We start from the raw sequence: 26,805 nt of genomic DNA on the forward strand, positions 1-26,805 counted from the left end.
CATTGTATTCTAAAGGGAATATAACAGTTTTTCTTGAGGGAGAAATTCTATAAACATGAGACCCTGTGCTGAGAGATTTCATTGGAAGAGGAGCAAGAATGTCAGAGGGCAGGTAAGCCTAATTTTAAATGCAGTTGGGCACTCACAAAACAAGATAGAGGCTTTATATACTGCCTGTAATAAACTTTAGAATAGATGTGCTTTCTTAGCTACTGTGCTATATGAGACCACCTCCATTTTCCTGTAATTTATAGTCAAACTATTTTAGATTAAATATAAAAAAAATCGTGCTGTTCTGCAATTTTTTGAGGATAAATAAAACCTAGTTTGGTAGTAATAGAATGGTCTGGGTTGGAAGGGACCTTAAAGATCTTCTAGATCCAACCACCCTGCTATGGGCAGGGATGCCACCCACTACTAGATCAGCTTGTTCAGGGCCCCATCTAACATGGCATTGAACACTTCCAAGGACGGGGCATCCACAACTTTTCTAAGCAACCTGTTCGAGTTCCTCACCATCCTCTGTGTAAAGAACTTTTTCCCAACATCTAATCTAAATCTGCCCTCTCTTACTTCATTCCCCCTTGTCCTATCACTATCTGCTAGTGTAAAAAGTTACTCTCCCTCTTTTTTATAAGCCCCATTTAAATACTGTAAGGCCTGTAAATATGTAAGCCCTTTTTAAATACTGTAAATTGGGTCTCACTGGAACCTTCTTTTATCCAGGCTGAACAACCCCAATTTTCTCAGCCTGTTTGCATAGGAGTGAAGCTCTCCCACTCCTTCACCTTCAGTGCAGGGCAGAAAAGCAAAGAAATAGCTTTTTCAGCCCAGTTTCAGTCCCATTTGGTACCACACAAGAGCATTACAGCAGTTGCTGGCTGCTTCAGAATGGATGTTTGTTTTTTGCCTCTACGTTAACTCTTAATTCTGTGGATTCTCTAACTAGCACTGACTTGTTTGTATTCTAAATGTCAGTGCTTATCCTTTTATTAATTTTCTTAAATTCTGGTGTGGTGACTGACACTAATGACAGGAAATGATTAATGAATGGGACCTTGCTGAGAATGTGTCATGTTCTCATGTTTGTATGGAGCTAGTGACATGCTGCATTACTGGTTTCATACCTTTTCTTCCACTTTTTAATTGTTGAAACACTAAAGTTTGTCTTCTGGTCTGCAATTTTAGTTTATGCTCTCTAATAAAAAAGCTCCAGCAAACCAACTGTCAGCAGCCGTTAATAAACTAATCACTTACAGTAAACAATTTCCTTTACTATTTAAATATTTTTTAAAGCATGATAGACTCCTAAAAAATCTGCCCTGTCTCTTGTACAGTTTTTTGAGAACGTTTGGTGGAAGAAGAATCAAGACTGTGCTATATGTAAATGAGGAGAAAGGGGGCACCCTATTGCAAACCAAATTGTGGTGTCTTTGCTCTGGCCCCCCAGAAACCTGTCTGGACAGCTACAGTCAGTGACAAATTTGGCTTTGCTTCAGGCTGGTAAGATGGGAATTTCTTTCGATTTTAAAATACTCTCTTAGGGTATGCTGAAACTCTGAAAAGGGTTTAAAACAGTCGAAGTCATAGATCAGGTGGCTGGAACTCTCGAGGAAGATCTGGACTGGGGGTTTGGATGGTTGTGGCTTAACCACAAAGCAGTGCTTTCTCCTACCCAGGGCTTCCCTGTTTGGTGCTGCTTTGCTGCCCTTATCTTGTACCAGCATTTGCAAAACCTGCCAGCGAGGTTTTGAACTGGCTTGTTTGTCAAGTGCGGGCCACACCTCCGTTTCTCCCAGCTGGAGTGCAGCCCAGTCCTGCGCAAAACTTCAGACCAGTCTGTAGCAAACAGTGCTTCGCAGCCGGCCGTCCAGGGACTCTCCTTTTTTCTGGGTGTCCCTATCAGATTTTCTTCAGATACAACAAGACGTTTTTCCCATGTTCCATGAGGTGCTGCGGGGCCCACTTCCACCCAGAGTGCTGCCTTTCCTGGCAGCTGTGCTTTTCCAAAGGAAGGAGAGGAAAGAGACTGGGTTTTATCACTGGCGGGTAAGACAAATTGTAGTGCTGTCTTTGAGATGGCTTTCTTTGGCTAATGTGTTCAGTAGTGACTTCCTGTTACTGCACGTGTGGAAAACCAGTTCTGTACTTCCACAGGAATTAAAAAGTTTGTCGTTATTTAAAATTTGCCCTGAATGATAATGCTAATGGAGATGCCAGGCTTTTAAATTTAGGGTCTGTGTGAGGAAATGCAGAGCAGGTCTGTGTTTCCTTAGTTTTTGGGGAACACAAGCTGATGCCAAGGGGGACAGTCCAGAATACTGGACTTCTCATTAGCAGAGACAAAACCATGCTTATATGTCTTGTGACAAAATATCCTTCCATTATGCTCTCTATCTTATCCTACGGGGATTAATGGTCTCAAGTAGACAAATAATAATGATGTCAGTCCCTGTTCAAAATGTGCAACCACAACAGATAAGGTGGTTTTGATGTGTTTGTCCTTTGAGTGGTGTGAAATCATTTAATTGTGTAACACAGTCTGACCAAGAACCTCAGTTTTGAATTACATTAAATGTTTGTGAAGGAGCCTTTGACTAGGAGATCTGGTCTCTAATCTGATCACCTGTGTCATGTTGTCTCACACCAATCCCTCAATATACAACTTAAAATTGACATGACCATTAAATGTCACAAAATTACTTGCTGCCTGTATGCCTTTTTGCACTTCTGCTTGCTGCATGATAAAAATTATCTTGTTGACTTTTTAATGTTGTCATTTAGTACTTGAGAAACCAGGGTAGAAGAGACTAGTGTTAGCCTCCTTTAACCTGCAAACCACTGAATATGATATTTCCCCTTTAGTGCTCACTATACAAACAAAATTTAAAAGGTTAACACTACTTAGAGAAGTTGGACTGGCTGGTAGGAAGAGATTTTGTACTGTCTAACTGATAGCAATTGAGCAAGGAGTGAGGCAGCAGATGACCCTTTTGGCTCTGTAGGTGAATTGAACACGATCAGATCTCTTTAATTTCCCAGAGTTTAGCTTTAGTTCTAAAGGCAAACATAATTTAATAATAAACTGAGAGTGAGCCCAGTGTTTGCTATTGCTGTTGTGTTACTGAGGTGCTAGCACTACTCATCACCTGACTAACTATTAAATCTTGCCTGCCAAAAGACCGTGGTTCTTAAGGCTGCATCTGTAAATCTCCTTTCATGACTGCAGATGCACACTCCTGGGGGAGGAGGGAAACTGCGAGGAGTGCCTAGGAAAGCCAGGTGTTTGCTTATGGGTTTAAAAGCAAACTTGTGGCGCTTGGGCCACAAGGAAAGGCAGCATGTTTATTGGGGAGCAGGAACAAGATGGGGAGAAAGTGCTCCATTGGTAAACTGGACATTTCTTTGAGCTACCTGATTTTCCCAGTAACTGTGAACACAAAATATATATTTTAATTTTATTTATATGACAACATTTTTATAATGAAACTGACATGCACTGAGAGATGTGGAGTGGATCCCAATGCTTACATCCCACTGTATAAAGACAGTTATTCTGGGCTATATGAGAGTAAAGACTACTGGGTTCTGCAGTGGGGATGACTAGTTTTACAGTTGCTTGCTGCTGCATCAGCACCTTCAGTTTAGATGAAAGGTACAGACAGTTGTTAGCGAAGTTAAGAATGTGGAAATTCAGTCTTGTACCATCATTTTAGAATTTAAAGGGTTGGCTTTTTTTTTCTTCAGATGGACTCTCCTAAGCTCTGGAAAAGCAGTGATTCTGAAAAATCATTAAGCTGCAAAATAGAAATTAGTTGCTTGCATCTGTCACATACACTGGTATGCTGCCGTGTATACTGGTATAGACAGAACTGTCACCTGTATTTGTTGTCCATTTCCCATACAGATTTCCTGCCTTTTCCTTGATCGTTCAGATAAAGCATATCTGATACTCCCATGCTTCATTACTTTGCAAGCTCACCTGGCAACATGCTATGACCTTGCTATGCCTTGGCTAAAAGATAAGTACAAAAGGCATATGAGAAGGTTCTGGCATAATTGGTAGCACAGGCTTGGGAGCACAGTGAAATGTCTGTTGGGTTCTAGGCCCTTAAATTACGATCTGGGTGTGGAAAATTTATCCTCAGCTGTGTAATGACTGGCTGCAAATCAAAGGTTTTTAGAGACCTTTGGAAAGGACTTTTTTTTTGAGCGTGTAGCTACATTTTGACAGATGGTGTGCAATAAAAGAAAGACAGGCTGTCTTCAGGGTGTTCTGAGCTTCCTCTGCTAACAGTGTGTGAATTTCAGGTGATAGCCAGGCTATGTGAGTGAAGATTGCTTTCATAGCTGTGGGGATGTGATTATTTCTGAAAAACCAGAAGAGTTGCAGCAACTTTAGGAAGTTGGTGAGAATGGCATACACCACCTTGAATTTCTCTCTGTAATGCATTTCCCAACTTGTTGAGGTAGAAAGGAGGTTAGGCTTTGCCTGAGAAAGTAGTGTCAGTGACTGAATAAAAGAAAAGTGATTAGGAAAGGTTTAAAAAGGAATTAAAACTAGCATCTCAAAGGTGAAGCTCATGGTGAAATTAGATGTAAAGGCATGTCTTGTTCCCAGAAACAAATAAAGGAATGAGTATCTTCAACATGTCAGTGCTGCAAATAATAGTATAATTGGAGTTCATTTGTCCAAATTTAATTTGGCACCTGCATGTGTGGTGTCTTAGATGATGCATGTAATTTTTACCCTTTGCTTGTTGGTCAGAGTGGATGGTACTTGTTAGTACAAAGATGTTCAGTATGCCTTGGTTTTATTGTGTTATTTGAACCTTGTTTTGCAAAAGCTGGCAAGTATCTCCACGTGATTAAGAATGAGGAAAACTTGCCACGTGCATGAGTGCTTAACAAACATAGTATAGTTGCATTTATCAGATAAGGAATATTCAAGAAGAGTTTAACAGTTCAAGGTTCACTGGCTTCCTTGAGATTCCTGTTAGTGATATGTAGTGTGCAGTGATATGTATATATTTTCATAATATTTCATAGAATTATAGAATGTTTTGGGTTGGAAGGGACCTTGTAGATTATCTAGTTTCAACCGCCCTGCCATGGGCAGGCGTACCTTTCACTAGAGGAGGCTGCTCAGAACTCCATCCAGACTGGCCTTGAACACTCACAGGAATGGGCCATCCACAACTTCTCTGGGAAATCTGTTTCAGTGCCTCATTTGTCAGTCTGCAGCATTTTTTTGTAAGTGAAGATCCTGTTGAATTCAGTTGGAGATGAATAGTTAGCGTATCTGAAGTTAAACTCTGGTCTCAAGCCAACCATGTAGGAAATTATGAATGTAAACTATTTAATACTTGTGAAAAGCATTTTGAAAATGTGATTTAAGAGTAGAAAAAGTTCCTAGCTGGCCAGGATTGTGTCCTAATTGGTGAAAGTGAGACAGAATCCCATTCTGTTCCTGAGCCCTACACAATTCTTTTGTGCAGTCTTTGTACTAAGTCACTCCATGCTGTTTTCTCTTGTCTTCTCCTGCCCTCCCCCCCATTTTTCCTTCATGATCTTCTAGAATCCAGTCGGGCTTTTTTTCCCACTTCACATGCTGGCATTTAGATACTAATATTACTTTCCAACAATAGTCTCCCAGAAGCTTTCAGGAGGATGAATTACATTTTGATCTGTGTTGGTAAAGTCACATGCATGTTTAGAGTGGTGATATCAGTAACAGTCCAGAATGAGAAGGAATAAACTGCCATGAAGTTTGTGTTCCTGCAAGAAAGTGCTAGTTGTTTTTTTCCTCACTGTAAACAGCATATGCCTTCTATGTCTTGAGACCATGCTGTGAAGATTCTTACCATGTCTGCTTTTACTCAAGCATGCATGTGCCCTTGGCAAGCAGTCTTAAACTAGTCGAGTCATGATCATAATTATTTCAGCAGCTTCAGTATCTGTTTATCCCTCAGCAAGAATGTACTAAGGAAGCAATTAAAAACTGGTCTTTAATTAGAGGAAACCCTGAATAAGGGATTTATTTTCTGAAGTCTATGAGGAGTTACTGTGACATCACTTGTGCTGCTGAAAGGGAATTGAGTTTCCTTCTGTACTCCTTTGGTCTTCCTTCAGGACACTGAAAGTGCTACAGAGATTCCCAAACAGACTCATTAGTAGTTTATTTTGAGCTGGCTGGTCCGATCTGTTTCTCTGGACTTATGCTAGTGTGTTTATAGAACAGGCATTGCAACTGAGTTAAATACTTAGCTTGTTCCTTTCTTTTCAGTGGGAAAAGCACCCTTACTACAACCTAACAGTGAAAGTCCTCCGAGCCAGAAACATCAAGGGTACAGATCTGTGTAAGTATTTAGTCAAGGTGTTATGAAAACAGGTTGGTTGTTCACTGCATACCTCTAACACAGGTAGCATTGTTAAGGACATACTTGCCTTTATGTCTGAACAAAAGCTTCTCTTGTAAAGCATTATGTATACTTTAAAATCTTGATGTGAGGCCAAGCTGCAGATTAAGCCTGCTACTTTGCAGAATAAGACCAAGTGCTGATAATGTTTTTCTTCCCTGCTCCTTTACCTGTCCTACTGTGGCCTATTCTGTATTCCTTTCTCTAGATTCAGCCCTCTGATCATGACAAGTCTCATCCTTGCTCCTGCTGAACAGTCTTCATGAACCTGGAATAGAAATCTTCAGTTCTAGCTTCCAAATGTTTATTTTCTCAGCTGTAGTAGGGCTTTATTTCATGTACCTGTTATTTGCTATTGAAGCCTTTAAGGAAGTAGGTGGTTGACTGATTCCAAGACAAGCTGCTTTCTATCTGTTCCTGGTTTTGATAGCATGGTATATATTTCCTTCCATTTATACATCTGTGTAAACATCTCAGGGATGTTTGAGGTATTTGGATCTTTAAAACTCATTTGAGATTTAATTACTTCAGATTTAATCCAGTAAGGTAGTCTACCTTAAGTTTATATCTGGCATCCAACACTGAACTACTTGGAACACTAAATAGCTGTTCAAGGAATGGAAAACCCTCCTCAGAGGCTGAGGGATGGATTCACACTGTGAAGAGTTCTTTTTCATGGCCTGTCCAACTGGAGTGAGGAACTGTTCCCATACTTGCATTGTGTTGAAGAAGGGGCTCTAACTGGAAGAAAGAAGGACTCAAAGACAATCAGTTATTTTCAGGGAATGGAAACAGACAACTCAACTCCTGGCCAGACTAAATGAGGGTATAGCAGTGGTGGATGTTGTCTACTTGGACTTTAGTGAGGCTTTTGACACTGTCTTCTATAAGATTCTCCTAGAGAAACTGATGAAGCATGGGTTGGATGAGCAGGCAGGGAGCTGGACTGAAAACTCAGAGGATGGTGATCAGTGGTAAAAAGACTGGAGTATCTCTTACATGAGGAAGAGCTGAAAGATCTGGGGCTGCTTAGTGACACAGTGGAGGATCAGGGAGATATCATTCATATGTATCAAGTATTTGAAGGAAAGGCATTAAGAGGATGGAGCCAGACTCTTTCAGTGGTACTCAGTGACAAGACAAGAGGCAATGAGCCTGGTATCAGCAGTAATCTATTTTCAAAATTTGATCTTCCTCATTTAAAATAGTAGTCTCTTTTATTAAAGGCTTCATGAGTTGGATGACCAGAAAAAGAAATATAGGTACCTGATATTCAATTTGCTGCAGTTTAAGAACATGTACTTCATTAAAGGCTTTTGCTTTAGAAGTTCAGCCTTAAATTTACACTTTTCTATGATGCAGTGAGATCTAGAAAATGAGGAGTTCATGGGAAAGGTTATGTTTTGATTAAAGTTGTTCTGACATCTGTCTCTGCTCTCTCTGCTGTAGTGTCCAAGGCAGACTGCTATGTGGAACTAAAGCTGCCCACTGCATCTCCCATAGTCTCCCGAACTCAGGTTGTTGACAACTCTGATAACCCAGAATGGAATGAAACTTTCCAGTATCGAATCCATAGTGCTGTCAAGGTAAGGAGTGCGCTTTGTGGAACTGGTTGGACTATTTGTATTTGTGTACTGGCTTGCTTTTGATGCTTTGTTCAAAACCAAGGGTTCTTTATTACCCTCAAAACCAGTGTTGCTTGCAAGGTGTCAGTTGTCTTCAGTGGTACAAAAAGCTGTACTATGCATGTCCAGTGATAGCCACAGCAGTTTGTAACTGCACTCTCATGTAAATTGCAGCTAGAATTTTCTGTAAACATCCTTGTGATGCAACTGAGGAAGGACAAGTTATGGCACTACGTGGTAAAGTTCAAGGATATTCCTTGATAAAACAAGTTTATATTTGATGTTTGCTTCTACTTTCACAGTGTAGTTGTCTGAGTTAGGATAATGGGAACCAAATTTCTACTCACTGCCTCTTAGTTTGTGCGGTCAAGTTTTGCCTGCAGTTCCTATGATGAAGAAAACCAAAATTCAAACTCTTGGATAGGAACAGTACATATGTCTGCTGTCTGTGCAGGACCTAGCAGAGAATTAAACAAAGTCTTCAGATTGTCAGCATTCATTCTCAAAGTAACCATTAATGGTAAAGGGAAGGAAACTGTACTTTAAAAGGTCAGTTTTAGTATGGTACTATTGCTTTGAATAACATCCTAGGCTTTGGAATAAGGTGCTTATTAACAGGAAACTATCCCCCTCACTGGAGTACCTTTCCACAATGGTTGGTGACAAATGTGGAATGGTAATTGTCTTAAATGGTAAGAAAATTGAAAGCTAAGCTTTAGTGTGTGTGAACTTTTTCTTCCCCTTCAGGCTTATGAGGCCTCAGTCTGGCTACTGCTGCCACACTATACTGGCACGATTTTAAGTTCAGACTCATCCCCTTGAAAACTAGTTGCTGCAGTGCTATTTTTTTGGGCGCCGTATGTACTCATTTTGTCTATTTCAGTTAGTTTTTCTTGAATTTACCAGCTCTGAGACAGTGCCGAGCGGGAAGAAATCAGTCCCTTTAACTTCCTCGACTGAATCATACCGAAGGAGTGGAAATTGCTATTGCTTCCTCAGGCAAATCTGTGCCTGAAGTGGGTGGAGACTACTGTCACATACTTTCAACTGGAGCCTCTCTCTAGTTGGGAAGCTTAGAAAGTATTTTAGCTACATGCTGTCAACTAGTAGCTTTCTTTTCTTAACTATGCTGTAAGCCCTGCTGAAAATAGTGAATTTTCTTCAGGAATGGGAAAGGAGAAGAGTATTGATTAATACACTTGTGTCTATTGTATACAGCTACCCAGGTTTGTGGAAGTGTCTGTCTTTTGATCTTAGGCTGTATGTTTCTGTTTGGTTTTAGAACATTCTGGAATTAACCCTCTATGATAAGGATGTCCTTGTCAGTGACGAGCTCACGTCTATTGTCTTCGATGTAGGGGGCATGAAGCCGGGTCGGCCCCTGCTGCGCACTTTCAGGTTGAACCCTGAGGTTAGTCCCCATCTCAACTGTGACAGCTGCAGCTCATCATTACAGATATCTGGCAGTATGTGCTGGTTGATTTATCTGTGTTGTAGAAGCCAGAATGGAAAAATGAATCAACAGGTGATGACAGCATATATGGTTTTACTGTCAACTGGGATATTTCTAAAATCTCTAGTGGTTTTATGTGTTTTCCACAACCTTTGGGATGCCCCAGCTAAATAAAAGTTGAGATTACTGCTGTCATTCTGTAGATGTTAAAACATCTTCATTTAAAGGGAGTTGATTTTTCATGAGACTCAGAGGGACATAAACTGCTTTTAAAATTAACGACTTCTGCAGTCAGTAATCATTGTGGGGACTGCAGACTGTGTTATTTAGTTTGGTATCATCAGTTTGCAGAAAACAAGTTTATCGCTGCAAAGGTTAGCTCTATATCTAATAAGTCAGAAGTCTAAGAAAAGCTTATTTTCTCTGAACTATGTTCAGTACCTTTAACCTCTGCCTCACGAGAGTGATGTGTGCAGCAGCTGCTCTCAAACCTGTGCACCTGTTTATGGACTTAAAAAAAGACAGCCTGTTTTACATAGATAAAGCCACATCACCAATCTGATCTATTTTGTAAATAACACAAACACATTGCTACAATAGGTCAGGATTAAAGGTGAGCTAATGATGTATTTTCTTGAGAAACTGAACTTCAATGCTGTTGATGTGATCAGAAACAGGCTAACTGGTGTGCAGTTCACAGGGAGGCATTGGGCAGTGGCACAGGCACTCCAAATGATTTGTGATCATGGAAAGAAGCTTAGTAACTTCCTTGTTCCCACTAACTTTACCCATTTGCTAAATGCTTAAGTCATCTTGATCCATAATTATGGAACTGAAGATTCCAATTTTAGTAAAGAAAATTACCCAGGTTGGCTTCTACTTGGTTATTTTAAAAGCTGCATTATGTCTGGTATCAAACATTTACTGTATGCTATGGTAGGAGAAAAGATGGCTGGATCAAAGTCTGTGGAAGAGAAAGACAGCAATGACCTAAGAGTGCAAGCTGCTGAAATAATAATAAATGGGAGGAAGCACAGAGCCTCATGTAGAAGGTGTTTGCAGAGGTGGTGCTGCAGTGGGACTTGAGCCAGAGGAGGGATTTTTTTCTCATTAGCAGAGTAATGGATCTGAGAGCCAACTCTCACTTGTTTCCACTTGTGTCTTCAAACTTAGATGTGTCTGGTCATATAGGATATGTCCAGGAGGAGAGGAATGTTTAAAGAACAATAAGAACAAGTAAAGACCTGAATGTAAACTTTTCAAAATTTAACTGAAACATTATAAAAGCAGTTACTTTAATGGGGAGTTATTATAAGTATGTAACAGGAAGAAAGCTTAATCTCTTGGAAAAATGTCTCATAATTATATATTCAAGGTAAAGAGTCACCAGTGTCCAACTTTTGTTTTCAAAGGCTAATGAAGAGCTGGATGTAGAGTTTTACTTGGAGAAATGGTGAGTCTTACCTGAAGAGCTGAATGAAATTGTACTCTGCAAATATGTTGTCTTTGTTACTTTTTCTGTGCAGGGACAGTCTTGCCCATAGAAAGGCTAATGCTTCATAGTTCCCTGTGATGTTTGAGTTGATTCATTGAAGGCTGACCATAATGCTCCAGGCACCAAAGTTTTTAGGGTACCAGAAGAGAAATAATTTTTGCTGGACTCCATGAGAAGTAACTGAACACTTTGAAAGCTTCCCACTCCTAAGTAACTAAGCCACACAGTTCATCATGCAAAATACACAAATAAGCATTTAATCTATCTGATAGCCTATCTAAGCTCAACTTTCCTCTAAGTTATCAAAATAACTGAGATGGGGAGTTCTTATAGCACATGCTTATGGTTGCAGACAAATTTTTTTAGTTCCTGACTGCCATTGTTCTGCGAAGGGACATATGCTTGGTGTTTGCATACATATCCCACAGTGAGGGCCTTTTTACCCCACTGCTTATCCAGACAGTTAGTTTGCAAAGTAGAATGAAGCAAATTAAAACCAGAACTCATTTACATTAAATCTCTTGCTTTCTCAGCTCAGATGTCCCTACAGAGGTACTGACCAATGGAGTCCTTGTGGTGAGTACATGGAAGTTAGAATCAAATATGTTGTGATTTACTCCTGAAGGTAAGTTTTTAGTAGGAAGAATTGCTGAGTGTTCCACTCCTGCTTCCAAATAGCTCCTATTCTCTCCAGCATCTTTTTTCAATTTGTTGATTTAAAAATCTTCCTCAATTTTTAAAACTTGATACTAACTCACAGAAAGGTGTGGTTTGTTTTTTGTTGTTGGTTTTGGTTTTTTTTTCCAGTAGGGCTGCTATAAAAATGTAAACAAAAAATGTCTTTAGGAGGCAAGTGAGTCTTGAAGATGGTATTGTATTTTCTAGCCTAGATGCTGGCCAGGTCTAGTCCCTCTTCTAACCTTAACATATATTACATCTAAGCTTTTATTGATGCCATTACTAAGTAGGTGATGCCTCCCTGTTTTCTTGGGTTAATCAACCTAAGAAAATCAGTGTGTTATATGTTAAAAACACAGGTGTTACTACCTCTTTTCTCCCTCCAAAGAAAAGGGACTGGTGTCATGTTTTTTGTAAGGAGAAAAGGATAGTGGTTGAATTGTAGAGTTTTAACTTTTTTTTTTTCCTGAAAAATTGGTGGCATTTAACAGCACAGTTCTGCAAACTATTTCACAGGAGAGAAGCTTTTGTGTTCCAATTTGCCTTCACAAATTAGTCTTATATTTAGGCAGTGGAGTAGTTTCTTACCTTTTAGGGCAGTTGTGGCCCACTAAGTATCTCATCTACTGTCCTAGAGGGGTGATGATTGAATTGTGTGAGAGACTAAATTTTATGAGGACATGAACAAGCTGGGAGAGAAAGTCATGGCAGAATTTATGAAGTGCTTGCTTGGATCTGAACAGGTTCTGAATAGGTAATCACACATGGGTTAAAAAAAGGTAAAAAACCCAGAAAAACCCTAGGTGTTGACAACTTGTAACTATGAAGTATTGGTTGCAAAAAACCTCCAGTAACTGGAATAAGAAGGCTGGTTTTGATTTTGAAAGAAGAGCAAATAATCCTGTCCTACTGAAACAAAACTTGGTCTTTATTTGAAGTAACAAAACAATCTTTAGTGGGGTTTTTTTGACAGCTTGCATCTGTAAAACTACACCTAATATAGTAAGTGAATTAAACTTCAACAAAGAAGTGAACTAAAAATTGTATAACCAGATGCTGGTTTCTTCTTTACATAGGTTCATCCTTGCTTGACTCTGCAAGGCACTGTTAACAAAGAGGAAAACTCCAAAGAGAAACAGCAAGGTAGGACTACCTGTAGAGTTGAAGACAGCAATACTTTTCAATGTGTTTATTCCTTAGGGTAGAGGGGAGACTTGATTCTCTGTCTCTACAGTGCATTTTAATTTACTGACTACAAAATTTACCTTTTAAATCAATTTTGCTTTTATTTTTAATACTTAATAGTATGGGGTCACTTCTACTGGGTACGACACAATAAGAATTTTTGCTTGTGTTTTCATAGTCTCAGCTACACTTAACAAGTACCTGATTTTCAACATTTATTTAAATGGCTCCTGTGGTATAAACTTTTTTTTCTAATGCACAGGGTGCTGTGAAGTTAAGGTGTCTGTCCCAGGGGCATATCAAAAGCAGTTGTGTATTCCTTGGACACCAGATAATGAGAAGGATTGTGGAACCTCATTTGTTTTTCATGTGGATAAAGAAATGTGTCCAGAACTGCAAGTGCAGCTGGAGCAAACCATATCTGTCCTACAGGTAAGCATCCATGCTGACTGCTATGAAGTGTACAGCCCACTTTTGAATAAATTCACTCAGAAACTGGTGACTTTATTTCCATGAAAATGTCCTTAAATATACATTGAATGGCCTTGATTTGATCATAAGAAGGTCAGAGACTTCTTCAGATGTTCAGGGATGTCAGTTTTCGGTTTTTATTCAGGTACCTGTGGATGTCAAAAGCTTGCATTAAAGGAAGTCTCTTCTGAAGTAAAATATTTGTGTGGTGCTAGGGACCAACTATTATAAAGGCTACTAGTCACTTACAGATGTACCTTTTGGATGCAACTTTGTAGTGTTGTAACTGCTCAGACCAAAATTTTCTAGGCTAGAAGCTTGCCTTGAATTAACGTATTTTTTTTTCCTGGGCAGGTATTAGGAATTTATGGGCAGAGAGATAAGTTTTTATCTATTATTGGTTTTTACACAGTACTATTTTTTGTTTGTTTGTTTTACAAATGTCAGACTTTACATTGTATCTTTGACACTACGTAAGGAGGTGAAATTGTCTTAAAAGTATATACTCCACAACAATTTAAAATTTCTTCAAACTCGGAGATAAAAAAATTTAACTCCGTACATGCTTGCTGCATCAAGTCCTCTTTACTTTCATCTGTTGAGATACACTATAGGAAATCCTTTCTATTAGAAACTGGCAGATCAGTTGCCACTTGTAAAGGTTTATTTAGCTTTTTCTATTACTTTGCAGTCTGTACAAGTACCCATGCAGTGTGTGCATCCTGTCAGAGTGGCTGAATATTCATTGTGATGGCTGTTACCACCAAAAATGAGAGCAAGGAAACTCTTTATTCTATGATGTTTTTATGCCCACAAGCAGTTGGGCAGCAAATGGTGATCTTGACTACTCTAGAGGCAACTATGGAGAAGAGGACACAAGAAAGTATATGAAGAATAACTTTGCCATGGGGTTGTTTAGACAGCAAACATGAGCTGAAGAGAGAGACCTGGTCTAAAGTGGTCAAAAACTCAGAGCCAGGCAAGCAAAAACACAGTAGAACTCACCCATGGAGATTGGACCAGGTGGTAAACCTCAACCCAACCCCCTTGGTAGCTAGCAGAACATACTCCCTCAACAGCTGGCACAGGGCATGAAAGTCTGACCTTTCTTCTCTTACCGGAGGTAGGAGAGTGCCAGGAATGTGGTAGAGTTGCTTGCCCTGTACCTAAATGCATGTTATTTTCCCCTGTCAGGAGGAGGAGGACAGTGAGCTTAGTCAGACATTGGACTCAAGACAGCTGTTATTGGTCAGAAAACATCTGTGAAATCTATGAGTAGTTCCTCGTCTGACTTCCGTTCTTGGTGTGAGAAGGGTGACAACCTGTTGTTCCTTCAATATGCTGTCTCCTCCCAAGGGCTGAGCACTGTGATGGGTGTATGGGCTCCATCCCACCTGGTAGGCTGTGTAGGTTTGAGTGTGACCCTCTGATAAGAGGTTTTTTTAATACTTGTCTTTTAAGGTTAGGAATCTGCACACAGCTCGGTATTAAGAGAGCTTGTCACTTGCTACGTGGGAGAAAACGGAAGGATTTCCTGCCAAACTTTAATTTTCTCTGCTTTTAAAATTGATTAGAGTTTTTAAAATTACATACTACCACTTGTCCCTAGGGCAACTATCTTATTTCTTATTTTGTGGGTTTTTTTTTAATGTATGTCTCATGCTGTTGCTTTGTTGATATCTTTTCCAAATTCTACTTTGAAGACAGATTGCAAGTTCACTGGTGAGCTTTCTGACACGTCAGAACACAACTATTTTTGGGGGAAGTTTTGTACTTGAAAGTGAAGATTTTTTGCTTGTGACAGACAGGTATATTAAAAAAGCAAAGAACAAAAACAAATAAAACCCCCTAAACAACCAACCAACCAACCCCCCCATTTGAATGAAAGAAATATCCTGACAAAGATCTGTCAAGCAGAAACCAGGATGTTCTTGAAAAACCTTAGACTTTTGGGAAAGATTTAGCTATAGTGATATTAAGAATTGCTTGCTGTTTTGACATATGAAAGTCATATCTTTAACTTTTTTCTGCAGAGCTCAATTAAGATTTTGGTTTTTATTAGGATGGCGTGAACCCTGAGGTTGAAAAGCATACCACAGTTCTGGGATTGGGAACTGTACCAGTTAATTCCCTTCCTATTGGAGAAAAAGTTGATAGAATCATTTCTTTGGGAGAGGTAATGTCAATACTTTGCATTTGTTTTAACGTGTGTGGGATGACTTTTTCCTCCAATGCCTTGAGGCATTTGGAAAGTTAGGCTAGACATGATTCTCAGGTGTGCTGTTTTCTTGGATATCTAGAATGAAATAATGAGATTACTCAGTGAAATTCTTCTAAAAATGTTTTCACAATGGGGTCTTGCAAAGTACATATGAAGTTCATCAGTTTCCAGAGCAAAAAAGTCTGTCAGAGTGTGAAAGAAAATTATCAGAGGAGGAGAAAAGAAAGACACTTGCAGAAGAAATAACTTCTTTCACACTGCTCTCTGAGTATATTTTTGCTTTCTGCTGAGACTATTAAATATGTCTGAAATAGGTGCAAGGGAAAGGTGTTCCAGATATGTCATTTTATGGGTGAGAGTACTGTTCTGGTTAGTATCTGGTGACTCTGTTGATATCATAACCTCTATTTAGTAGTTCCACCTGTGCAATTACTATCAATTGCAAGATGTGTTCTCTCTTTTCACAGGGACAAAGTTTGGATATGACTTTGAAAACTGAAGAGAGGTGAGGGGGAACCTCAAAGTCCTTTAAAAATGAGGAAGGGCCTTTATTTGTGTAGTAAAGAAGCTGAGTGACTCTCCTTGATGTTCTGGCGAAGTCTGTTCTCTCCACTGATCTTTCAGGATAGAGTAAAAGAAAATATCTTTGATTATTTTTCTTCTTAAGGCTCTGACTCTTCAATTTCCAAATACTATCTACTGGACTGGTGTCAGTTCTGCTGAGAGCTGTACAACTTTTGTGTTCCTAATACTTAAATGTATAATAACTGATGATGTAAATATTAAGTAGTTTTGTTAGGTACCGATATTTCCCAAAATATGTTCAGTGCTGTGCTGACAAATAGGAAAGGATACCTCTGTGTATGAAGAGCTTGAACTATAAAATAGATCCAGGGTGCAAGAAAGGCATAAAAAGGAAAGAATAAGTGAAAACCAAACAGTTGGCTAGTAAGTTGACAAGGTCACTTAATATGCAGTCATCTGAAGATCCTGCTCCCCTTTTATGAACTCATAGCAAGTTAATTGATATTCAGTTGCCCCCTTCTACCTTTTAAGTTCAGAAACTTCTGTTTTAAAACTGCTTTTCCCCTCATTTCACCATTCATGTCAATACAGTGATGTCAGTTGCTCCTCATACAATCTTCTTCACTGACCGAGAACATTTTCGTCCTTTGTGAAATTCCTGAAGCTTAATCTGAATACTGTTTGACACAAATTTTCAATTTAAACATTGAGGGAGAAATACGGTGTGGAGAAGTTTCATTTCTAATTCCAGAAGCTGTTGTACAAAATAGCTGGTGTATATACTAAAATTTAATTTAATGGTTTGATCCAGTAATTCAGATAAGCACCCAGATTTTCTGTTCACAAAAATTTGTTTTCCATGCAGATTACAAATCCTCCAAAATTTGGGTGTTTTTTCTCTTGACTTCTATTTCAGCACTTGGGATCTTGATATACGTCTGGGTTTTGACCTCTGTAAAGAGGAGAGAGAATTTTTGGACAAAAGGAAGAAAGTAGTATCTGAGGCACTGAGAAAGACTCTTCACTTAAAAGAATCCCCTCCAAAAGATGAGGTATTGCGCACAGTGCTGTAGTGAGATTGATAAAATCCTTTATGCTTGGTTGCTAATTAGAGAGTGTAAGAATCCTTGCCTATAACAGAAAACATGTTTTGCATTCACTGTGGTGTGAGATACCTCCCTGCTATATTTTAGTTTTTAAGACACAAGTGTTGTTATATTTCTTAAATTTTGAGGGGTATGTGTGTGTGTGTTTTGGAATGCAAAACATGGAAATTTCAGAATGTATGTACTTTCTTTTGTTGAACTCTTGTATCTTGGGTTTTGGACTTGGAACTGTGATTGGAAAGTCTGTTTCGGAATGTTTAAATTGAAGCTCAGACCAGAGGAATAGCTTCCTAATTGCTTATTTGAGGACACTGTTATGTCTACATAGCCCATAGCCTGATACCTTGCTTGGTGATGTTTGGCTGCAGTTATAAAAATAATAAACCTTTTTTGTCCTTATACATATATTGTATGAAAGTAAATGTGGGATAATATACATAACAGTTTCAGTAAGTCGCTGTCCCTAACTGACCCTGCTATGTTTTATAATAAACAATAGATTTCAATTGCAAAACAGAGAAAGGAGTTCTGCCTGAAATCAAACCTGAAATTACTTGAAAAGTAAATAGAAATATTGATTTTTTTTAAAAAAATATTTCTTAAAATTTGAATGAGACTTGAAGGGGATTAGTCTGTAATTTATTGGCAATCAAAAGTCTGTAGTTGTGACTTCTGAGTTTGCTGTCTACAGGTTCCAGTCATAGCAGTACTGGGGTCCGGAGGTGGAACGAGAGCGCTGACATCATTCTATGGCAGTCTTGCTGGGCTTCAGCAGCTGGGCCTTTTGGATGCTGCAATATATCTCTGTGGGATTTCTGGCTCTACTTGGTAAGTTGTATGCAGGGATGACTCCAGAAACTTAGTGTTGACGCAAAATAAAGGCAAAACTGCATTTGTGCCATCTGTAGTCAGGCAGCAAAGTCAAATATTTTATCAGTTTTCACCTGTGAGACTCCACAGGAGTTTAAGGGATTCACTATCATGTCCAACCCATGCAGATGCTGGTTAAATATATGAATCTGCTGCTTGTGCAAGTCTGACAGTTGAATATTAAAACGTATTACATCAATAAAACTGCTCAGGGCACTGACTTAAAAAACCTTCCTTCTCTACTCTTGCCAAGAAGATAACTGACGTGGTGCAAGTCACTGGAAATATGTCCACATGGGCCACTATGTCATCACCTTCCAAAATGGTGTGAGTGGCTGAAGAGAGGCATAGCACTGTCTTGCCTTTTTGTGGACTGGATCAGTGTGCTGAAATGTTAGACATGGCTAGAATGTTTCAGTAACTCAGTTCTTGAAGTTTGTGATGAAGTCATCCCTTTTACGTAGTTGTTTTTGTGAAATAATTTCACTGAGGAGTTGTGCAACCTGACAGTGTAACCCTCCCTTCCAGACCTTTGTTTGTTAAATTAACTCCTATGTATCTGGTTCTCTTCCACTGACCTTGTGATCTGGCCTGTCTCTTTTGACTCAGAGACATTTCCAAACAAATGTAACCAAACTAGTTTTTTCTTTAATCAGACCTGTGTTCTGATGAAGGCCATGGCCTCTATTGCTGCATACAGTAGCACCCTTGCTGGCAACCAGTCTATCCTGGCTGTTATGGTCTGGAGTTAGCACAGGTTTATGAAATGGTTTATGTGTGCCTTCAAATGATGCTTCGAACATCCTTGGAGAGCAGGTTATCAATGGGGGTGAAGTTGTCCTGTAGGTGTCAGGGTTTCCAGCACATTTTAGAGTTCAGAGAGCCTTTATTTATGGACTCTCTACTCTTCACGATGTTTTGTCTTTTAACTAGTCTTCTCAAGTGCTGCATCACTAATTATAACTAGCTAAAATTATTCTTTACACAAAGGTCTTTGTTACTAATGACATTAATATAAGCATTTTCAGGTGTTTATCGACACTGTATCAAGACCCTGACTGGTCACAGAAAGACCTTCAAGATGCAATTGGAAGAGCTCAGGTTGCTGTGTCCAGCAGCAAAGCAGGGGCATTTTCCCCAGAACGACTGAAATACTATTTCCAGGAGCTGAATGCAATGGAGAGTAGTGGACGTAAAGTTTCCTTTACGGATTTGTGGGGCCTTATTGTGGAATTTTTCCTACAACAGAAGGTAAAAGGGTTTATGTTTGGATGTGTACTGCTTTTTGTCTTCCAGGTGGGACCTCTACCTACCCATGTATTTAGTGTCAAGAAACCAGTTACTCTCCACATTTGTGAACTGTTCTGGCATAGACAGCGCTGTGATATAAACATAATATCTTCTTTATTCAAGAATTTTCAAGTCATACAGATCACTGCTATAGAAAAAAAGCAAAGTTTTCTTGGAATGACTGTTACTAAATTAATAGCTTTTGTACTGGGCAGGTTAAACCTGAGAGAATGACATTAGTTTTGCAGAATGGCATTACTGTGCAATATTTTTTGTATAATTGAGATTGGAAATCAGAGGGATATCAAGTTCATTAATAACACTACACATTCTAAGTACGCAACTGCAGAAATATTTTGACCAAATCTAACAGTGTGTCTCGACAGTGGGACGAAAAGGGACTTTGAATTAGTAGTATTGTTAATCAGAAGTGCTAAGCAACAGCTTCCAATTATCAAAGTATGGGTACAGAGCTTGCCTAAGTGTGCTTCTCCTTCCCTGCTTGTGACCAGGAAGACCCATCAAAGCTGTCTGATCAGCAAGAAGCAGTGAAATGGGCCCAGAACCCTTACCCTATCTATGCAGCTGTCAATGTGAGACCCAATATGAGCAGTGGTGACTTTGCAGGTATATAAAAATTTATTTTTGTTTGCTAAAATCCATAAATTTCTTTCACCTATCCAGTTCCTTGGGTAGTGAGCAGCTGACAACAGGAAATGTGGCTCAAGCAGCAGTTGGTAGTGCAAGAGGCAACAGGATACTGATTGGCAGAGTGTTATCATCCTGATAGCAAAGGTCTTCATTATGGCTAAAATGGAGAAATGAGATTCAACATTGTTGACCACTCCATATGTTTTACTAGAAACTGCCTGAAATTTTCAGGAGCTGAGAAGATTCCTATAATACACGTCTGTGTCTGAATCAGAGAACTGGAGTATTACCTGGGTAATTAGGTGGCCACTTTCTTTTATAGTCTCAGATAAATAAATAATTTTTGTAGGGTTAATGTAAAACAATAGATTGGCCCACCTTGTAGTTTGCGTCATCAAAATTGTGGATTTTAGAAGGTTGAGTTCTTACAGTAAAAAAATGAAGATTGAAACTTTAAACATGATGCAACAAGTGGGGATAGATACAGGAGACACGAACACAAATGTTTGTGTCCATCTGCGTACCTCTAGGGGACTTTTTTCTTTGTTTATTTTATTCTGGAGGAGCTTGAATGGGTTTGATATCACCTGAATTTGCAAATGAATTGGATTTGATCAAGACTGCCAGAGTTCAAGAAGCATTTGGGTAATGCTTTCAGACACATGCTGTGTTTTTTTGGATTGTTCAGTGCAGGACTGGGAGTTGGACTTGATGATCTTTCTAATTACTTTTCAGCTATTTGTGGAAATCTTTCAGGCACAAGGGGAAAATTTGGTAGGCAGACAATGAAAACTGACACAGTGGGTCAGTTGAATTTTCAAGTTAGTACTGCAGTAGTTTCTGAGAGGTGGTATGCAGTGTTAAGAAAAACTGAGAAAAGTGAAGTAGCTTCTGTATGGGATGGAAAAGGGAGCCAACAAAATCGTTTAAAGTAAAAGTAAAATAGGCAATTTCTTTCTGTAGTGGCCAACTCAAGATGGAGCAAGATGGGATGAAAACCAGTACAAGAGTTTTTGTTAATAATAGATGATTTTTTTTGTTAATGATAGATAGTGGCTTACTGAGAAGTGGGGCAGGGAAATCCATAGCCATCATGAAAAGTGGAGGGAAACTCCCTTCTGTCTCCCTTGTGTGAACAATAGCAGATAAATATTTTTACTTATGTTTCTGCTGAGATGAGTAAATATCCTGCTGACTTGTTCTTAGAATGGTGTGAGTTCACTCCCTATGAAGTTGGATTTCGCAAATATGGAGCTTTTGTCAAAACAGAGGACTTTGACAGTGAGTTCTTCATGGGACGGCTTGTCCAGAAACATCCAGAGCCCAGGATTTGTTTTCTACAAGGTATGATCTCATGATAATGATTAAAATGAGGAGATGGAAAGGAACCATGCTGCTTTCAGGACTCAAGTCCATGCCTTTTTGTCCCTTGCTAAAGAACTTGAAGTAAAAAATGTCAAGTCTTTCTCCAGAGTTTTAAGTGTTGGTTCATAATATTACAGTCTGATGTCCTGAGTCTGCAAGAGGACTCTATTATGAGCTACCTGTCAGAAATGTCTGCTGTAGGTCTTCCTGTTCCCTTGCTGTCTTTTTCATGTTTTTCTCTAGGAAAAATTTCTGCATTATATTATTACATCAGAATTTGTCACATGATTAACTCAAACATCACCTGTTAGAATAGTAGGGATCAAGTGACAACCTCCTCCCATGACAAAAGGCAACAGAATTATAGACCTTTTGGTTACATGGTGTAAAGCCTTTGGAGTACTAAATTCTTCCACGTCTCCTGCAGGAATGTGGGGCAGTGCTTTTGCGGCAAGCTTGGATGACATCTGCCTGAAGGTGGTTGGTATAGGACTGAGCTTTCTAGATTCTTTCAAAGATGTTATCAAAGTTGTAGGTAAGAGCATACATGAAAATAGCTGGATTTTTCAAAAGATTGATGGTTTTGGACTAATCACAATAATATGACTCAAAAATGTGCTGTGTGTAGGTTTCAAGAGTTAGCATTAAGGATGGATTTGGACAGACCTCTCTTTTCCCGTGTGTTATTCCCTTTGTTCACACATATGGTGAAGAGAGGAACTACGTTTTTTTTTAATACACTTTCTGTTTTGTCTTTTTAAAAAAATTTGTATCTGACTATAAATTTGGGCTAGTTCTGGGAGCTGTCTTAAAGACATATTACAGTGTGGGAGTTGTAATTGTGAGAAGAGGAAGAATAGAAGCTGGACTGCTAAGCAGGAGGTGGAAAAAAGACTTTCAGTTTCCCCCTTGTCCTGCTTTTTGTAATTTTTGGTAAGCTGTTTATATGTTTATGCACTGATCTCCATTTATACGTTTCCCCCTTAGCAGTGAAAAGGAAGTGTTTTAAAGGCTGAAAGTTATTCCTGTGCATAGTTATAGCCTTGTAATAACTAGTGGAAGAAGAGATTTTTTTCTTCTCTGCCTCTACAGCCCTAGTTGGGCCCCCTACCCCACCCTTTTTGTTGTTGTGTAACTACAAATGCTACTGTCTGCGCTTGACTGATGTTGTCTTATGTGACAGAAGTGGTTGTCACTTGGTAACAAGGGTTTCTTTGTGTTGGTAGAAATTAATATGGACAATGATTTATGAGTAATGCTATTCCCGTTAAACAGGGCAAGTAAATCATCTGACTATGAGATGCACATGCAGCTCATTTACATTTCATTACAATACTCTCATTGGAGGACAAATTCAGCCCTAGGACAGCTGGTTAAATATTATAGAAAAAGGTCTGATTGAAATATTGGAGCTGGACAAGCATTTGGTTTGTGTTCTGCATCCTTCTGTGACTTCTGCAGATGACTGCCGAAGATTCCATTTCCGAGACCCAGCACGACTGAAGACTCGCTTGGTTATACCTGGGGGCCCCTTGCTACAAATTTTTCAGGATTTCTTCAAGTCCCGGGTCACATGTGGAGAAACTTTCAACTTCATGAAGGGATTGTATCTTCATAAAGATTATGTTAACATCAAGAAGTTTGTGACTTGGAAAGGTAAATGAGTCTATGTGTATCTGGGATATTAAATAGTGTGTTTATACTTCCTCAATGTCACAGAACATAAGTGAGCTTGACTTTGTTCCACTGAAGTCAGGGAAGATACCCTTTCTTACACCATAACAAAAAAATTGATCCATTGTGTTTGTTCTGTCCTATAAAGCAAGCTCATCATGAGAGTTCATAGGTCAATCCCAGATGTAGGTGCATGTTGGAATGTCTTCTTTCTTATTATAACACCAACATAAGCTTTGTTTGTTGCTTTTACTGAGAGGTGTATAATGAACCAATATAGTCACTTGTGTTACTTGGAGTGTCTTACAGGTACTCATCTGGATGCATTTCCCAACCAGCTGACCCCCATGGAAGAGAGCTTGTATTTAGTGGATGGTGGATTTTCCATCAACTCTCCCTTTCCTTTGGTACTTCAGCCAGAGAGGGATGTGGATGTTATCTTGTCATTCAATTTTTCCTGGGAAGCTCCATTTGAGGTGAGAGAGCGAGAGATGTAGCAGAACATTATTACATGAACATAAAAGCACAGAATCATATTCAAAATGGCAGAAGATCAGTTGATGTTGAATACACACTCTAATTAACAAATGAATTAAAATAAATCCTTAGGTCTTTCATGGAATCATAGAATAGCCTGGGTTAGAAGGGACCTTAAAGATCAACTGGAGGATTGTAGTTAGGTGATCTTAGAGGAGTAGCTGGTATTCTATTGCAATTACTTTTTATTCTTTGACAACAGGTTTTAGAGCTGACTCAGAAATATTGTGAGGAGCGGGACATTCCTTTTCCAAAAATCAAATTTAGTGATGAAGATGAAAAGAAGCCAAAGGAGTGTTACGTGTTTGTGGATGATAATAATCCAAAGGCTCCAATTGTAGTCCATTTCCCATTAGTGAATGACACCTTCCAGAAATACAAGGCTCCAGGTAAGGGAGCTATATCTTAAAGAGCTCTTCTAATAATCCTTTGGGTGTGTTGATGGAGAAAATTCAGTGGACTCAGTGCTCCTCTTTTCATTCGTCTTAGTATTACCCTGTAGTTATTAAATTGTTATTTATCTTTAAGGTGGAATGAGTTTCCACTAGTTTTTTGGAAGGGAGAGTGGGAGAAGAGGCTGACGAAAAAATAAAATCTAAGGGCTGGAAGAATCAAAATTAGGCTAAATTTTTGCTTCTTTCTGAACCTTTCTGCCCTGATGTCTGATTTTGTTACTTCTAGTTACTCTGAATATATAGGAAGGAACTAATAATCAGATTAAGTAAGGAGTTCATTTGTTTATTGAATAGGAATAAACCACTAAGCAGCGAGGTATTGGGGACCAATCTGTATGTCAGATCATGTAACTCATGTTAAGTGGCCTGTGCCCTTGTAGTGTGAGATCAAGTGATAAATGATCCTTTAATCATTTGATGTGATTCATATAGGCTGTAAAGTCTATCAGGCAAGAACACTGGGATGAAACGTGGAGCTATTTACCTTTAAAAAGAGACAGGCAAAAAAATTAATGTCCTTTTTCTCCTATGTGGGACAAAACAGCATCCTGAAGAAAACTGTTGGAATACATAGGAAAGAACATGCAGGACCGGTGCAGGCAAGGGGGTGTAAGGCACACTGTTAATGCTGTCTGTATTAATGCCATAATGATTGCCAGGCCCTGGCTGCATTTCCTCATCACTGATGAAGGGTTTCAAAGTGTTAGGCTTGAATGTGACTCAAGACTGTTATTTCTCTAACAGCAACAAGCAAAGTGTTTTTAGCAAACTACTTTAATATTCACCTTTCAAGATGGCATTTAAATTCAAGAGGCAGGGTGCTAAAGAAACGACTTACCATATTTTGAAGAGTTTATACTAGCATCCTAAGGGCAGTTGAACTCATGGTGTGTCTTTTATTTTAGTGTAGAACAGTATTTCCAGGAAGAATTGAGCTTTATATTTCCTATTTTAAGCATGATAATCGTAGATGAACTGAACAATTTATCACAATGAGAATGTCTTTCAGTACTGTATTTTGGAGCCTAGTGGAAATAGGTTAATAGCACTTTACCTTCAGCTTCCAGGTATTTTGGAAGGAACTGAAGTCTCTGCAGAGGAGCTTTGGGGAAAGTTAAGGTTCAGTAGAATTATCTGTGATATACTCCTAGCAGAATTGAACTAAAATGAGTCTACCATGGCTGGGGGATTTTTTGTGATTTTTTTTTTTTCCTTCTTGCAGGAGTTGAACGTGAGTCAGAAGAAGAGAAATCCTTTGGTGACTTCATCATTGAGTCAAAGGATTCTCCTTACCGTACACTAAATTTCACCTTTGAGCCCTATGATTTCAGCAGGTTGGTGGAAGTGAATCGCTACAATGTTCTGAACAGCAAGGACACTCTCTTCAAGACCCTGAACTTGGCTCTGCAAAGGAGAAAGTTGAAGAAGGTCATCAATAAGTCCAATACATGAGCGGCTTCCAGAGCTGAGGATACAGAGAGGCTGCAGTGTACAAAAACCATGAGGTTCAAGACAGAATACTGAAAACAAATAGCTGGAAATTATCTTCTTGGCAAGGGAGTAGTACATGTGACACTGAAAATTCATTCCAGATAACGTGCTCTGATGAAAACTCAAGGGATGTACTGTACAATATGGATGTTGCTTCCTTGTGTGGGGAAGAGTAAGGAATCACCTAGCCCAGTATCTCAATTTACAGTGGCTGATGCCAGATGATTAGGGTGGTCTATTCAAACAGTTCCAGCATCTGGAGAATAATCTTCCAAACTCCACTGAACGATGCACCTCTTTTTGTCCAAGGTGTGTTAGTGTTTGAGGAAACACTGATTCCTTCTGTACTTTTACCTCTCTTGCTTTTTGAACCTCCCTTCATGAACTTTTACAATTTACATCATCTTGGAAGTAACTCCACAGATACACATACACTGAGAGAGATGTGTCCTTTTGCTTTCAACTTCTAACTGGCTAATGCCTGCATACTTTCAAGACCTAACAGTCATGACTTGCTTTCTATTTTCACCATTCATGATTTCAAAGATCTTTATGCTATTTCCTTCCTACCCTTCTCAAGGGTTTGAATGGCTTTTAGTCTACCAGAAAATCAGTATTGAGTACAGAAAATCGATGTTGTTTATTTTCATAAACAATTTGTTTTTGAGGAAATAAATATTTGCTTTTTTATGTCTAACAATTAAAACCACATTGTGGGATTGTAGTGCTTCTTCCTACAGTTTAATCATCATGAGATGATGAAAGTACTATAAGTCTCATCTTTCTCTTTGTGCATAAGAGGAAGGAAGGCTCCTTTGAAGGTTTGAATTACATATTTTCTACCATACACTTCAGTGTGCAATTCAGCCAGACCTTTGTTGGAGGAATTTGCTTGTCTTATATATTTTAGAAACATCAATAGTCAAGGCACACCTTACAAATGTGAATGAATAAAACCAGTGTTGGGTGCTGCAGTGCTGTGGGATGGAATTTCACCTCACTTTGTGTAAAGCTTAGAGAAAAGGACTGAATTATGCAGTTGGAAAATATGTAACATAACACAATGACAAACAATCATTGTTTACTTTTGTGGCTTTTACACTGATTTGAATGTACTGTATTTGAAAACCAGAGACAGGAAATTTGTCTTATGAAAGAATGTAAAGGCTTATAGATGAGGATGATTCTTCATACATTTTTTAATGTGTTTCTCTTTTAATAAATATTAGTTTTTCACACATGTTTTTCACAGTTTTTCTTATAAACACTTGTCTTCATATATTTTTCCTTATTT

General features: G+C 38.9%; 1 protein-coding gene across 1 annotated transcript; it reads left to right on the forward strand.

Moving 5' to 3' along the window:
• Window positions 1–1,829: 1,829 nt before the first annotated feature.
• PLA2G4F (phospholipase A2 group IVF) lies at window positions 1,830–26,805 on the forward strand. Its single transcript, XM_050335307.1, has 20 exons — window positions 1,830–2,049; window positions 6,287–6,359; window positions 7,869–8,005; window positions 9,327–9,455; window positions 10,910–10,950; window positions 11,526–11,568; window positions 12,747–12,813; window positions 13,118–13,287; window positions 15,389–15,502; window positions 16,015–16,052; window positions 16,989–17,124; window positions 17,870–18,006; window positions 19,077–19,299; window positions 19,851–19,965; window positions 21,196–21,333; window positions 21,782–21,889; window positions 22,816–23,010; window positions 23,338–23,504; window positions 23,768–23,954; window positions 25,243–26,805. The coding sequence occupies exons 1-20, from the start codon at window positions 1,939–1,941 to the stop codon at window positions 25,470–25,472; spliced, it is 2,559 nt and encodes an 852-aa protein (XP_050191264.1). The 5' UTR covers window positions 1,830–1,938; the 3' UTR covers window positions 25,473–26,805.

This window comes from Myiozetetes cayanensis, unplaced genomic scaffold (genome assembly GCF_022539395.1).
Source record: "Myiozetetes cayanensis isolate MyiCay16 unplaced genomic scaffold, myiCay2020 scf6-25, whole genome shotgun sequence".
NCBI lineage: Eukaryota > Metazoa > Chordata > Aves > Passeriformes > Tyrannidae > Myiozetetes > Myiozetetes cayanensis.

Bases quoted from the DNA above. Each gene is read 5' to 3' on its own strand.
- PLA2G4F (XM_050335307.1), top strand. From the start codon at position 1,939: ATGTTCCATGAGGTGCTGCGGGGCCCACTTCCACCCAGAGTGCTGCCT. The intron at 2,050-6,286 runs GTAAGACAAATT...CTTTCTTTTCAG, and splicing joins CTGGGTTTTATCACTGGCGG to TGGGAAAAGCACCCTTACTA. The intron at 8,006-9,326 runs GTAAGGAGTGCG...GTTTGGTTTTAG, and splicing joins GAATCCATAGTGCTGTCAAG to AACATTCTGGAATTAACCCT.